The following is a 15,758-nucleotide window of genomic DNA, read 5'->3' as shown; positions in this document are numbered from 1 at the left end:
AATTTGGGTTTTTGTCTTCGCCCCACTCCCTAGTAAATTCTGAACTCCGTGAGGGCAGGGATTCTCTCGTCTTTGTGTCCCTACTTCCTTATACAGTGCATTGAACTTAATTAGGTGATTAATAAACATTGGATTGAAATTCGACAGATGTTTAATAGATGCATACTGAGTTGTAAAATGAATGATACATTGGTGTTTAGTGGAAAAAGCCTTAGATCAGAGGTCAAGACCCCACTAGGGTTCTGGTACTTGCTCTTCTTGTAAACTAACTTATAATCCTTGGGAAATCACAACCACAATCTTTGAATCTCTGTTCACCTCTAAAATGAAAGATTAAAAGATTTCTATGATACCTTCCAACTCTCCCTGTGTGAATTACTGGAGTTTTAGAGGTGTACTCCGAAGGGAACAAATCAACTGTATAAAACACATTAACATGACTGATAGATTTAAATCTATTTCCAAATCACATTTGACAGTATGCTTCTTCCTAACTGTTTAACCTCAGATTTCACTCCACCCCCTTTTTTTTTTGCCAGAAATCCAAAAAACCCAAGGCAGTAGAATCAGCTTCTAAACCAGAGGTCACTGAAGGTAACTTTTTAATATAGCATCATTATGCTAAAAAGCTATTTTCTCTTCCCTTCACCCCTTCCTAATTTTATGTCTCTAATTCTTTTACAGATTCTCCAGGGCCATCAAAGATTAAGGGTTTAAAATATGAAGAAATAAACTTTAATTCTAAAGAGAAGAAACTCAACTCTACTCAGAAAAGTGCAGGTTTGTTCATTTAGAGAAAATAATTATTGGTTTAGGGTAGGGTTCTTAACCTGGAGTTTGTTAACTTTTGATTAGAGTATATACATACATACACACACATATTCTAATAACTCTTTCAATATAATTGGTTCACTTTGTAATACTATATATTTTATTTTGTGCATCTAAAAATATTCTAAGAAGGGGTCCATAGACTTCACTAGACTGCCAAGGGGGTAGAAACTCTACCCTGGTTTAGGGAAAACTAGAAACACATCATTTTTTCCCCACTGTCTTACTGCATAATGGTATAGACAAATAAGAAAACCTGAAATTGAAATTAGTATTGATTTAAATTACTATTTTATTTAGTATAAAATGTTGACTGGACAAAACTGTGATAATGGCTACTGACTTACTGACTTGGGCAAATCTCTTCAATACTGATATCCATTTTATCATTGTTACTCATTTTACAGATGAAGCAACTCAAGTTAAATTATTGACTTGCCCAGAACCACACAGTTAGTAAGAGGCAATTAGAAATTGAACCCGAGGTCCTTTGCAATGACTGCAAATAACAGTGCTCTTTTGCAGTCCATCCTTTATTTTAAGGGGGAAAATGTTTACATTTTCCTGATATAAAACATATGTGAAGCAATATAAAATAGAATTACCCTAATAAATCTGTCATTAAAATAAGATATCACTGCATAGAAATTCCCAAACACAGAACTAAATTTCCTAGCTATGTCAATATGAGGAGTTAGCAATGATGATCATATCATCATTCATATAATTTATGATTCATATAATTTTTATATTTATATAATTTGTGATTATTAGGAAGATAGAAGGAAAATGTACTTGAGGAACAGATTGACATTTATGAGTAAATGCAACATGGAATGTTTTCTCTCAAAGGGAAAAAGAATATTAACTTGATATGCTAGAATTAAAACTAGTGCCTTTGTTTTTTGGTTTTTCTAGGAACAAATGGAAGTTCTTCAGGAAAAGTCAGTAAGTCTTCTGGAACCACTAAGAGATCCATAGCAGACAGTGAAGAATCAGAGGCCTACAAATCTATTTTTACAACACATAGCTCAGCCAAACGCTCTAAGGAAGAGTCCTCCAATTGGGTCACTCACACATCGTATTGCTTCTAAAGTACTATTCTGTTTGATTGCAGCTTCTCTTCCCCAAGGAAGAATAGTTTTCACATATCCTAGTCATTGTAATCTAATATTGTCTGTTTTGTTATATTTTGAAAAGTGTTTATAAACTTGCCCTTGCCTGTATGAAGTATAATAGTTGTAATTATTGAGTGTGTAGGAAAGATAGCAAATACTCAGATAATTGAGAAATTCAGTATTTCTCCAGGCATATTTTTAGAGAATATTAAACTGTTAAAGTATCAAATGCTTAAAGTAAATTTGATTTCATCTTGACTTTAGTCATTTTAATTATTTTAGTCATTAAAATAATTAAAATTTAACAACAGCCTTTTTCATCCTAAATTGCAGATGCAGTTTAAGTTAAAATAAAGCATACACTAATGATGAAACTATCGCTTATTTGTCTTGATTTTTGTGTCCAACAGTAAAGTTGAGGAGAAAAAATACCTGCTTTGGTCTCTTAGGGGCATTTCAGAAGAGGTCGTGCCCTTAACTTCAGCAATAGAGGAAACCAGAAAGTTGCACTTCTGTAAAATAATTAGAGAAAATGTCTTTGATCTGAGAAGGAATATAGTTTGACACTAGTGTTCTATATATAAATGCAGCTGGGGTGAAGGGTCAGATAAGGGGAAAAAACAGCGATCTTTTGGTGAGCTGATGTAATGGGTGGCAATGTCTTCGGGTGTTGGAATAATCCAAATGAATCTGATCAACGTAATCAAATGAAGAACCCCCTAATTACTAGGATATCTCTGCCTCTCAAGGTCTTAGTCCTTAGTTACCAGTTTTGGTGTTTAACACTACCTCTTTATGTAAGATTTTTTTTTTTCTATAAAACTGTTGTTCTAACACTAAATTTTCCCATTGATATAAGCTTCATTGTAATGTTTCCATTCAAAGATACGTAATCACTGTGTATATGTCCTCTTTTTTGATGTTATGGTCATTTGATAGAAATTGGTTAATATTTTGATTGGTGTGCAGATATAAGTTCCAATGGAATACAAATTCCTTAAGGGCAGCACCATATTTTGTCCAAAACTGGCATGGCTGCCTTGTAATTATTAGGTATTTAATAAATGTTGAATTGAATTGTCTGTCATAACCTATTCGTTTCAGCAACATTGATTTTGTGTCTATTCTATACAGAGCAATTATATGCCAGGTGCTGGAGGTAAATTAAACAATAATTAGGAAATGATGATAAGTAATTGAAGCCTTGCCTTCAAGGAGCTAAAGTTACATTTAGTAGGGAGATAGCTATACTATAGCTAGTATTGTGCCTTTGGTTAGTCACATCTGTTTTCTGGACTTCAGTTTCCTTCATAAAATGAGAGAGTTGAACTCAAATGTTTACTACCATCCTTTCCAATTCTAAAAGTTAACAGTTCTGTAGTAGAAAATAGTATGCCCCTGGAGCTCAGAGGAGAAATCACATGTGATTTGTGGAATAGGGGAAAGTGTTCGTGGAAGAGGAGAATGTTGTGAAGGGTCTTAAAGGATGTGTAAGAGTGGAGTTCTCAGGAGAGAACGTTCGAGTTGAATGGCATGTTCAGCAGCGTAGGGGAAGGAAAGTCCAGAGTGTTTATAGGAGCACCAGTACACCTGCAGTATAGGGGAATAGAGAGAAGCCAGGTCGGTGCCACTTTATGGAGCACAAATTATCAATGGCTTTGACGCTGCTTTGGTCAGGTAACCTTTCAGTGACTCTCTGTTGCCTCCTGAATGATTGTGGCAATGCCACTCCATAGGCTGGATTGGAGGAGAAAGAGACATGAAAGCAGGGGGACTTATCAGGAGGCTGTTTGCAGGATTTCAGTCCAATTCAACGAACATTTATAAAGCACCAATGTGCTGAGAACCAGGTATCTGAAGACAAAAATGAATATTTCCCATCCTCAAGGAGCTTCTGTTTTACTATGACAGAGAAGTGATGAAGGCCTGAACTAGACTAGTGATTGTGAGAGTGAGCGGACAGATCAGAGATATGCCAGATAAAAGGCTTTCATAGCCTGAAATCATTGTAGTTCATTCCAAGTATAATTCCTGAAGATACTCTTTCACCAGAACCTAAGCTTTTATTGAATGAATCTATCCTTAAATATTGTTTATCTTCTTTAGACTCAGCTCTTCAATATTCATCAATGAGCTAAAATTTCCTTGTTTTACTCCTTCTGGTTCCTATTCTTTTTAATAAAAGTTCTAACAGCTGAAGGTACTTTTTGACATGAAAGTAAAAGGAAAAAAATGTGTATAATAAGCATAATTTCCCTGTTGTGGATTCTGTAAGTAGGTATATGCCAATACTGAAAATTCTGAAATTGAGTATTTATTGGGATTTAACTTTTTACGCTTTATGGAATTCACCACTACTCCCTTCCTTCCGCCCCTCCCCCCAGACCAGCATATATCCATTCCTTAAAATATCCTTCAAGACCACAGTCAGTTACCAGCTCCTCTATGAGGCCTTTCTCCATAAAACCTCATTTCCTCCTTAAAGTCTCCCTGACTTCATGGATATATCACTGAAGTCTTCAAGAGATATTAAAAGAGGGATTCTTGTTTATACACAAGTTGGCCTAGGTCCTCTTAGAGGGTTCTCTCAGCTCTGAGATTCTTTTGTTTTCCTTCTCTGAAGTCTTAGACCACTGTATCATTACCCCTAGGCAATTTTGCCCCGATAATGCCCTATCTTGTTCTATCTTGTTGCTAGTTGTGTGTGTGTGTGTGTCCTGTTTTCCAAACTAGACTGTGAGCTTCATGAAGGCAGGGACCATGACTTAGACTAATCTGTATTCTGTCTACCACACAGCTTAACACAAGGCTGAGCACATAGCGAGTATTCAGCAAAAAAAAAAAAAAAAAAATGTGATGATATTAAGCACTAAACAAAGTCTTGTGTCAGTAAGTATAGAATATTTCCTACTTCAGGATTGGCATGTGACTCCATATATGACCAGGGTCTTTGGTCTTTCTCTTTATGTAAGTTTAAAAAAAAAGTTTACAATCTGTGATGAAGACATATTCCTAGAACTCAAAGTATTGTTTTTATGGGAAGACGTATTTGGAATAAGGGCTTATAGTACACAGGCAATATAAAGAAGGAACAAGGAAGTACATTGGGCTTCAGATTAATCCAGCCCCATCTTTCTTGCCTGCCCCTTTCCTTAAGCCCTTCTCTCTGACCTGGTGGTATGGGCCATTACACATACACACTTCCCCACCCCCCATCCTCCAACAGTTATGATGTATTCTAGTGATTCAGGCAGTTGGTGATGTCACAAAAGACACAGACAATTTGGCTTTCAGTTTCCCAGATGCCTGGGGAAACACACTCACCATGAGCAAATACTCACCCCTCTCTGCTCATCATGCATATGCTGAAATGCTTTTTGTTCTTTCTGATGTGCACTGCTTTAGGTTATGCCTTTATGTTCTCTTCTCTGAAAGAGAAAGCCAAAGAACCTGTGGGTGATGTGCCTTGCGGAGGCCACTTTCGGGTGAGACACAATCTATCTGACCAGGCCAAAGGCTGGCTTGGGAATAAATGGATCTGGCTGTTGTTTGTTGGACTACTCTATGCTCTAGTAAGATTCCGTGGGGAAGGTGACAAAAATAAGGTGAGGATCCAGTTTTGAATTGGAAGTGAAGTATTGGGTTGCCTTTACATTTTGTGTCGCATGTTGTCTGTATCTGAGTTTGATCAGGCTTTATTTTCAGTATTGGTGTCAGAAGAGGTAAATGTCAGTGGGTATGGAAGATACCTGTGTCGAGGAAATCATTGGATTAAAAAACAACCATATGTCAGGAAGAGAACCCGACCAAAAAGAGAGGTTTAGAATCCCCTTATTAAATGAACCCTTTAAAACTTGTTCTCTGAACTTGACAACATAAGGAGCCATCATTTCTTCAGTGATTAACTGACAGAGTATCCAAAGGCCCTGTTCTGAAGCTAACTAACTGGGAAAAAATATTTCCACAAGCAGATTCAAATACACAAACTCCTCAGATGGATTTTCCTTCAGATAATAGGCATTAATGACAAGTCAGGAAAATTAAAACATTAGCTATTTTGAATGAAAATTGGCTCATTATCTATTTGAAAATAGCTATGTTTTTCCTAGTGACTTACAGCTTGAAAATAATTCTATAATTATAATATACATATAATGTAATTTTATAATACAATATGATTCTGATCATATTTATAAATATAATATGATTCTGATAATATAGGTAATCCTGCTATCTGGGGGGCGGACAGGGAACGACATAGTGTGTTTAAGTTATACTTTGACAACAACAGCTACTTTAGATTGATCCACACTCCTCGTCCTCAACCCCAAGTATATGACTCATTACTAAATTTTTTTTTGACAGGATAAGGACCTAAGCAGCGGAAGTTTGTGCCGCCCCCTACGAAAGAAAAATCAGAATGCTGCCCCTAACAAAGACTATGCACTGAATACCTTAACCCAACTGGAGATGGATCTGGTGACATTTGTGTCTAAAGTGCGAAGTCTCAAAGTGGCCATCGCAACTGATAATTCCCTCAAGCTTCCAGACTCAGAGGTCCCTTTGGATCCACACAACAATGTTACGATATATGAAATATGGGGAGAAGATGACTCTGATTAGATTGGTTTGGATGTCAAAGTAGGAGAGGAAAAAAAAAAAGTTGAATGATTGACAAACACTATACAAACTAATAAACTATTCCCAAGAAAATAATTCCCTCATTTCATACCTTTTTTAATATTTTAAAAACTTTTAACTTCTCTGTCATGTGAGACTGATGACTTTAGGTTTTGTTTTTTATTTAAATAGAAAATTATGTTAGTAGTCAACACATTCTCCCTGGCCATAATGTTAATGATCTTTTCTATGTTTTAACTGAATCTGGGGAATTATTAGAAAAATGCTGTTGTAGAAAGGGCAAAATTTTTCATACAAACTTTTTTTCTTTCCCAATTACAAAAATATATATTCTATGAAGAGTATTTCTGTTTTGATGTTATATATCTTAGAAATGTGGCTTTTGATATAGCTGCCTACACAAAGAGCTTCTATGATCTCTAGGGAGATTGTATTAAAGTTGGACAAAGGTCAAATACAACTTTTGGAATGTATGACCCTGCAGAATGTGTTATGTAACTATAATTCTTCTCACCATTCCCAAGATTTTGAATGCCAGATCAGATGGAAATTCTTTCTTCCCTTCCCCTTGTCTTTTGATATTGATGGTGTTATAAAGTTCTTCAGGAGTGGATCTTATAAGCCTGAAAAAACTTTAGCACTTAATCATTTTTCCTCTTGTATTTCACATTATGGAGGCTGAAGAAGTAGATTTCCATCCAAGTCAGTAATTGTCAAATGTATTTTTGTTTATGAATACTTAATACAACAACCTTTAATAAAGTTCATGTGATTTCAGAACATTTGGTTGGTGAAAGCTTTTCCTACACTGAAATGAAATGCAGCCATTATTTTCCATCAATAGAATATAAATGAGTAACCCCTGAAATATTGAAGAGCATCATAAATCCCACCAAAAAGGATCTTTGCCAACAGTATTGTTGTAAACTGTTAAGAACAACAAGCAGTAACAACTTTGAAAATTTGAGGAAATTTTGGTAAAGTGTATATACCACAGTCCTCTGATTTAGGAAAAGTGAAGCATTTTTTGCATTAGTAAAGTGAACAGAATTTGATACTGATTCAATTCGCAAATATCCTTTGGATTCTTTCTATTATGGAGTATATAATTTGAGAGGCAGAGTTTGATATATGCTACCTGAAAATCTGGATTTACAATATTGGCCTAGAATAGCCCCATACCATCCTGGCCACAAAATTGTCTAGAAAAGCCTGGTAGGCCAGCCAACATTTGTGTTTTATAACTAGTAATGGGCAGCCATGTGGTGCAGTGGATAGAGAGCCAGGCCTGAAGTCAGGAAGAGCTGAGTTCCAATATGATCTCAGATATTAGCTATGTGACCCTGGGCAAGTCACTTAAACCTGTTTGCCTCAGTTCCTCATCTGTAAAATGAGCTGGAGAAGGAGATGGCAAACCACTTCAGTATCTTTGCCCAGAAAACTCCAAATAGGATCATGAAGGGAATTGTAACAACTGAACAAGGGTAGATTAGCAGTGGAAAGAAAACAGTAAAATTGTTTTGATGGAAAATATGTTCCAAATTCCAAACAACCAAGTTACACGTGTTGCATTGCAAGAGCTCATTTTTGAGTAATAGGATTTTCTTAATCGTTTATAAGGTCTAGATCCTATAGCAATGAGACTAAGAGTTCTTATGTATTTATCCATATATAATTGGATTTTTAAAAATAAATGACTGCTGTCTTCTATGATGTAGTCCCCTTTAACAGATGACATGTTCTGAGGCATGGATCCCTCATTGGAATGTCTAGAAATTGCTTTGCTACCTGTGACCTGGAGAGAATTCCCATTCCTTTAAGTCTTTTCAATTGTAGCAAATATGCTGCCTCTAAATGTTAATTTAATTTTGGAAACAGCCAAAAATCATATGGATCCAAGATGTTATGGCTATAAAGTGATGATAATGGCTTTCTTGTGTGTATCCTAAATTAGCTCTGGGGGCAGTCCAGTAGATAAGTCTCTAGATGTTGGTACAGAAAATGTATAGTGTCCTTTCAAAGTATTTACCAGGTAATAAGACTGATTTTTTTTATCATTCTCTCTGTGTATATATGTATAGGTGGAGATGGAAATATTATTTGAGTGAAGTCAGTCTTTTTGTTCTGTTAGACTTAACTTACCCCACATAAATTGATTTTAATGAGGATGTGATTCAAGAATCTAATCCACTGTCATGTCAAGGTTTCATCTGAACTTCATGTAGTTATAACAAAAATATGGGCATTTTAAGAATGTGAAGTTTTGGGGGCAACGAGGTGGCGCAGTGGGTAGAGCACCAGCCCTGAAGTCAAGAGTACACTTACTTGCTGTGTGACCCTGAGCAAGTCACTTAACCCCAACTGCCTTAAAAAAAAAAAAAGAATGTGAAGTTTTAAGGGGATAATCAGTCTCAAGTACACTGAAGTTAGAGTTGGAACCCAAGCCAAGGTCTTCTGATTCTACCCCTTACCTTGGTTCCATAAGTCACTTCTCTGGGCCTTGGGTTCCACATATGTTTAAATGAAGACAATAATGTTGCCTACCTCACAAGATTCTTGAGAAGACCAAATAAAATGATGTATATGAAGCACTTGACACTTTAATAACACTTAAAGGTCTATCTTTCCAGCCTTTCCTCTCAACTTCTCAATGGGATTTATTAACCACCTCGATATTGCTACCTTTCTTCCAGCTTACTCTCCCACTGAGTATGAGATATCACTGCTGCTTCGAGAGGTATAAAATTGTAAACATCATGCTGCATTAACCTAAGATCACCACCTACATTTCTAAAACAGAGAAGGAGTACTCCTGCAAAAGATAAAGTATTTCAATCATGAAAATTGGTCCCTTACCTGACCAAGTAAGCCAATAATATATATATAGTGGCTAACGTATATAGGGCTTTAAAATGTTCAAAATGCTTTGCAAAGGCTAGAAGTGATTTTTCCTTCCATCTATTCTCATAGCAATCCAAAATAACCCTTAATATTCTCTCTCTGGTCACCATTCATATGTGTTGTATACTTTATTAGAATGTAAGTGCCTTGAGGGCAGGAACTGTTTTCATTTTTGTACTTGTATCCACAGTGCTTGATACATAGTAAGTGCTTAATAAATGCGTTTTTCATCTATTCATTAATTGTTCTCATCTTACTGATGAGGAAATGAAGGCTCAGAGAGGTTAAATGATGGGCAAAATAACTAGGATAGCATGAGAGGAAAGATTCAAACTCTAAGGCCAATGAACTTTAAACTGAATTATACCAAAGAGATTTGGTTAAAATTTTAATCCTTGTTAGGATTTCTTGTCTACAAAAAATATGCTAATTTGTTATGTCAATTCATGAGTCAGTCCAGACCTCAAGTGAAGGGGGTCTGGCTAGCTGCTCCAACCTATACCATAATCCCTATATGACAAATCATCCCAACTTATTTTTTTTCAAGCCACCCTCTTACCCACCCACCCCAAACCTTTCATATATACCCTTCCTTGAATGTATCTGGTAATCTTGGAGGTGGTAGGAATTTTATTTTGAGAATTTCATGTGAAATCACTATAATATAAAAATGTATACACACTTTATTGTGCTTTGGCTGGGAACTGGAAGAATAAGAGTTGGGAAAGAGTTACCACCAAACTAATGAGATGTCACAATTCCAAAATTCTCAACTTTGTGCAACACTACAGAGCTCAAAAATATTCAGCAATGTAGAATTGTGAGTTAATTTTTACCAAGATGCTTTACTTCTAGCATCTTGTTGTTTTTACCAAGATGAACTTTACCTCTAGCATCTTGTTGGATCCTACCAAAAACCCTGTGAGGTAGGCTGTATTATTATCCCCGTTTTTACAAATAGAAAACTGGCACCAAGAGAGGAAGTCACTTCCACAAGGTAGTAGTAGAATCAGAAGACCTGGAATAGGAAAGTATTCCAGTTTTTCTGCTGCACAGAAAGAGTACATGAAAAAGAGTGAGATGTCATCAGCATGGAAAGATAGGCTAGGGCCAGATCATGAAAGGTTTTAAATGCCAAAGAGAGGAGTTTGTATTTTTATCCTAAAGATAAAGAGAAGCTGCTAAAGCTTCTTGGGCAATGTAGTGACATTATACCTGCACTTTAGGAATATCAATTTTACAGCAAATTGGAAGATGAATTAGAGGGAAAGAAAGAAAGAGGTAAATGTGAAGAAACCAGTACAAGGGCACAAAGAGCTTTCTAATGAGCTCAGATTAAAACAACAATAAAATTAAATATGGAAAGAAGAGTCTAGGACAGGGGTGGGGACCTGTGGCTTCGAGGCTGCATGTGGCCTTCTAGATCCTTGGGTATGGCCTTTTGACTGAGTCCAAGTTTTACAGAACAAATCCTTTTATTAAGGGGATTTGTTCTGTGAAGTTTGGACTCAGTCAAAGGGCCTTACTTGTGGACCTAAAGGGCCACATGTGGCCTCAAGGCATTCAGGGTTTGAGCCTTTGAAATGTGACTACAAAAACTGAGCACAAAGTGGCCTATTAAAGTTTTGTTCAAAAAGAAGGTTGAGTCGTTCTGCTTTCTGGCATTGTTTCCCCAAGCCATGGCTGTATTTTGCTTCCATCATCTATTGAGAGAATTAAAATGTAGGGTGACCTCTACATCTCCATCAAGGAGAAAGGAACTCATTTCAGTTGGAATAGGTTGAACAAAACCCCACAAAAGTTAGAAGAGAACATAGATGGGGCTGTGATCTCAGGCTCTCCATTCATGTCACAGGTTATTTACTTATACTATAGTCTGCTTGGGCTAAGCCCTCCCCCCTCAGAGAAAGGAGGGGGAACAGGTAGAGATGAGCAGATAGAATAACTAACCAATCCATAAATAGAGCCTCTGACACCAAAAGAATTTTACCAAACTTTATGTGCCTCCTTAGCTAGCTTATTCATAATTTGTTGCATTCAAAAGATGCTTGGAATCTGCTTACACCAAACCAAACCTTTAGTAACAAATATGCGTGATCAAGCAAAGCACATTCCTCCATTGGCCATGTCCAAAAATGTTGTCTCATTCTGCACCTTCATCATTAGTCCTCTGGATTTGTAATTTTTCACTAGATTGATCAGAGTTCTAAGTCTTTCAAGACTATTTTTCTTTACAGTGTTGTTGTACAATTGTTCTCTGGTTGCTAGGTATGGTGGTACAGACCTACAGTTCCTGCTTCTAAGGAGTTTGAGGCTGGTGGATCATTTGAGTTTGGGATTTCTGAGTTACAGAAGCTGATTAAATGTCCAAACTAAGTCCATCACCAATAGAGATGGACCAATAGAGAACCGCTCTGGTGGTGAGGGGCACTATGTGCCTGAGGAGGGTTGAACTAACTCAGGAACAAGCAAAAAACAAAAACAAAAATCTTGTCCTGATTGATCTCACTTTTCTCTGCATCATTTCATACAAATCTTCCTAGGTTCCTTTGAAACTGTCATTTCTTAATGTTCAGTAATATTCTATTACGTTTAAAAATATATTTTATTGGTAATTTGGCAGAAACTAGGTATAGATCAACATCTCACACCAGTCAAAATGGGTACATGATTTAGACGTAAAGGTTGATATCATAAGTAAATTAGAGGAGCGTGGAATATTTTACCTGACAGATTTATGGATATGTGAAAAATTTATTACCAAACAAGAGACAGAGCATTGTGGAATGTAAAATGGATAATTTTGATTACATTGAATTTAAAAGTTTTTGCAGAAAACAAAACCATTGCAGCCAAGATGAGAAGGAAAGCAGAAAACTGGTTGGGGGGGGGCAAGGGGAAAAGGATTTTACAGCAAGTTTCTCTAATAAAGACTTCACTTCTTAAATATATAAAGAACTGAGTCAAATTTATAAGAATGCAAGTCATTCTCCAATATATTTATATATGGACTCTTTTTGTGGTGGCAAAGAATTGGAAATTGAGGAGATGCCTGTCAATTGGTGAATGACTAAACAAGTTGTGATTGTGATGGAATACTATTGTGCTATAACAAATGATGAGCAGGCAAACTTCAGAAAAACCTGGATGCTGAATGAAGTGAGCAGAGCCAGCAGAACATTGTGCACAGTAACAGCCATATTGCTCAATGACTAACTTTGATAGATTTATCTCTTCTTAGCAATGCAAGGATCTAAGACAACTCCAAAAGATTCATGATGGAAAATGCTGTCCACATCCAGAAAAAGAACTATGGAATCTGAATGCCGACTGAAGCATATTATTTGCTCTCTTTCTCTTTTTTTCTTTTCTTTTTTTTTTGTTTCTTCTTTCTTGTGGCTTCTTCCATTGGTTCTAATTCTTTACAACATGATTAATGTGAAAATAGGTTTAATATGAATGTATATGTAGAGCCTATATCAAATTGCATGCTGTCTTGGGGTGGGAGGAGGGAAGAGATGGGGAGAAAATTTGGAACTCAAAATCTTAGGAAGTGAATGTTGAAAACTAAAAATAACTTTTTTTTTTTTAAAAGAACGGGGCAGCTAGATGACACAGTAAATAGAGAACCAGCCCTGGAGTCAGGAGGACCTGAGTTCAAATGTGACCTTAGACACTTGACACTCACTAGTTGTGTGACCCTGGGCAAGTCACTTAACCCCAACTGCCTCACCAAAAAAAAAAAAAAAAAAAGAAAAGAAAGAAATGATGAGCAGCAGGATGGCTTCAGAAAAGCCTGTGAAAACTTACATGAACTGATGCAAAATGGAATGAGCAAGATGAGGAAAACATTGTACATGGTAACAGCAATATTGTATGATGATCAGTTGAGAATGACTTAGCTATTCTCAGAAATACAATGATCCAAGACAATTCTAAAAGCCTTATGAAGAAAAATACTATCTGGAGAAAGAACGGAGGAAGTCTGAATGCATAATGAAACACGTTTTCTTTTACTTTATTATTCTTGAGTTTGTTGAGTTTTTTTTTGTCTGTGTTTTCTTTTGCAACATGGCTAATGTAATGTTTTGCATGACTGCACATGTATAATATATATCAAATTGTTTGCCTTCTCAAGGAGGGGAGAAAGTATAGAAGGAATTTGAAACTCAGAATTAAGAAAAAATGAATGTTAAAAAATTTGTTCACATGTAATCAAGAAAAAGATAAAATTTTGAGAATACATTTAAAAAAGAAATGATGAGCAAGTTTTCAGAAAAACCTTAAAGGATTTACATGAACTGATGTAAAGAAAATTGAGCAAAACCAGGAGAACATTTTACACAGGAACAGCAATATTTGAAAGATGATCAACTGGGAATGACTTAGCTATCCTCAGCAACATTAAGATCCAAGGCAGTTCTACAGGACCTATGATGAAAATGCTATCCATTTTCAAAGAAAGAACTGATGGAATCTGAATGCAGATTGAAGTACACTTATTTTACTTATTCTTTTTTTTTTTTGATCTGTTTTCTTTCACAACATGACTAATATGGAAATCTGTTTCACATGACTGCACATGTGTTGTTGTTATTCAGATGATCAGTCATGTCAAATTGCAGGGGGGAATGGGGAGGATTGAAGAGAATTTGGAACTTAAAATTGTAAAAACCAAAGTGTTTTTACATGTGATTGGGAAAAAAACAAAATATTTTTAAAAACCTATATTAAGGGCAAAAAGTAAGGGAAGAAAGAAAGAGAAGAGGAAGAGTAAAAGTCTATAAAATTGAGCAACACATCAAAAAAGTTCTCTTTTTCTAAAACACAATCTTTTTTTGCATGGCTTCCACTATCCCTTCTGTGTAGATCTGACTTCTAAATCTATACCCCTAGTCTGAATCTCTCTTCTGAGCTCCTTACCCAGATCTCCAACTATTCACATGATGTCTCTAGTTAGGGAGAGGCAGCTTGGTGTTGCAGTGGATAGAACTCTGGGCCTGCAGTCAGGAAGACTGGAGTTCAAATGAAGCCTCAGACATTTACTAGCTATGTGACCTTAGGCAGGTTACTCAACCACTGTTTTCCTCAGTTTCTTCACCTGTAAAATGGGGATAATAATAGCACCTACCTCCCAGAATCAAATGAGATAATATTTGTAAAAGCACTTAGCACACAGTAAATACTAGTTTTCTCCCTTCCATCTCTACCTGGATGTCCCAATACACCCCAAACTCACCATATCTATAATGGAGCTAATTAGTTTTCCTCTTTAACCAGCTACTCCTTCTGACTTCTCTATTTCTGTCTATAGTAGCACCTTTCACCCAGTTTCCCATGTTAGAAACCTTCCAGGTTATCTTTGACCCCTTTCTCATCTCCTCTTCCTTCAGTTACCAGGTACCATCAACTCTAGTACAACACTTATGATGCTATCTGCAATATCTCTAGTACCTGTATCCTCTTCTCTAATCCAAGAACCACTATCCTGGTAAAGGCTCTGAACATCCACGTAGATTATTCCAACAATATCCTAAGAGGTCTTCTTGCCCCTATTCTTTCTCCTAACCCCCCTTTTTTTTCACTGAACTGGAAGAATAGTATTTCTTACTATTAAGAGCAAATCACAATCTCCCTAGGCCTCAGTTTCCTCATCAAGAAAATGAGAGAGTTGAATTTGCTGATCTCTAAGAGCCCTTCTAGCTCAAAATCTAGGTTTCTATGATGCAATGTTAGTCATGTTACTCCCACTCCAAAACCTTCCATGACAACCTTTAATGGCTACCAAATAAAGTTCAAACTTCTTTGCTTAGCATTCAGACCCCTCCACCATCTGGTGACAATGGCATTGAAATGTCCAACACCGCTTCCCAAAGGGAGGACGCCACTTGTCAGCTTGGGATACTTTCCCCCAGTACTCCAACTTGTTCTCCACTCTGGTCCCACCACTATCTCCCCACAAGTTTGGTAATGACTTTCCATCATTCTAATGCACTTATGATTTATTTATTTTTTATTATAATCATCTGAGAGGCAGCCTGACAGAGTGAATAGAGAAAAGGCCTCAAAGTCAGAAAGACCTGGATGTAAACCCTATCCCTGACTCATACTGGGTGTGAACCCTGGGCAAGTCACTCAGCCTCTCTTGGTGTGTGAGATAATTCTCTCAGATTACAAATTCCAAATATGCTTTTTGGTACAGGGTTTTCCTCTCTTTAGAGTTCTCTAAATGAATTAAATCCAAAATCTTGTTAAAAGTAGTTACTA

The 15,758-nt window shown here is 36.5% G+C and overlaps 2 protein-coding genes across 2 annotated transcripts in view; both read left to right on the top strand.

The window, feature by feature from the left end:
* The window catches only part of RTF2 (replication termination factor 2), a 64,465-nt gene extending 62,137 nt beyond the window's left edge, over positions 1–2,328 (top strand). Inside the window, exons 7-9 of the mRNA XM_027852837.1 lie at positions 540–594; positions 685–780; positions 1,750–2,328. Coding sequence (XP_027708638.1) covers positions 540–594; positions 685–780; positions 1,750–1,925 — 327 coding nt within the window. The 3' untranslated portion in view covers positions 1,926–2,328. The remainder of the gene's footprint in view (positions 1–539; positions 595–684; positions 781–1,749) is intronic.
* A 2,687-nt stretch (positions 2,329–5,015) lies between these two features.
* LOC114036456 (protein FAM209A-like) lies at positions 5,016–6,721 on the top strand. Its single transcript, XM_027852939.1, has 2 exons — positions 5,016–5,554; positions 6,315–6,721. Exons 1-2 carry the CDS (start codon positions 5,306–5,308, stop codon positions 6,570–6,572), a joined length of 507 nt encoding a protein of 168 aa, XP_027708740.1. The 5' UTR covers positions 5,016–5,305; the 3' UTR covers positions 6,573–6,721.
* Positions 6,722–15,758: the final 9,037 nt, after the last annotated feature.

The sequence above is a fragment of the Vombatus ursinus genome, unplaced genomic scaffold, assembly GCF_900497805.2.
Source record: "Vombatus ursinus unplaced genomic scaffold, bare-nosed wombat genome assembly UNPS02000580.1, whole genome shotgun sequence".
NCBI classification, from domain to species: domain Eukaryota; kingdom Metazoa; phylum Chordata; class Mammalia; order Diprotodontia; family Vombatidae; genus Vombatus; species Vombatus ursinus.
The sequence above is the reverse complement of the archived record's forward strand: the minus strand, read 5'-3'. Positions and strand labels throughout refer to the sequence as shown.

What these genes read in the sequence shown, in the direction of transcription:
- LOC114036456 (XM_027852939.1), top strand. Translation starts at nt 5,306, where the DNA reads ATGCATATGCTGAAATGCTTTTTGTTCTTTCTGATGTGCACTGCTTTA. An exon ending in GGGAAGGTGACAAAAATAAG is followed by an intron (nt 5,555 to 6,314) that starts GTGAGGATCCAG and finishes TTTTTTTGACAG; the next exon opens with GATAAGGACCTAAGCAGCGG.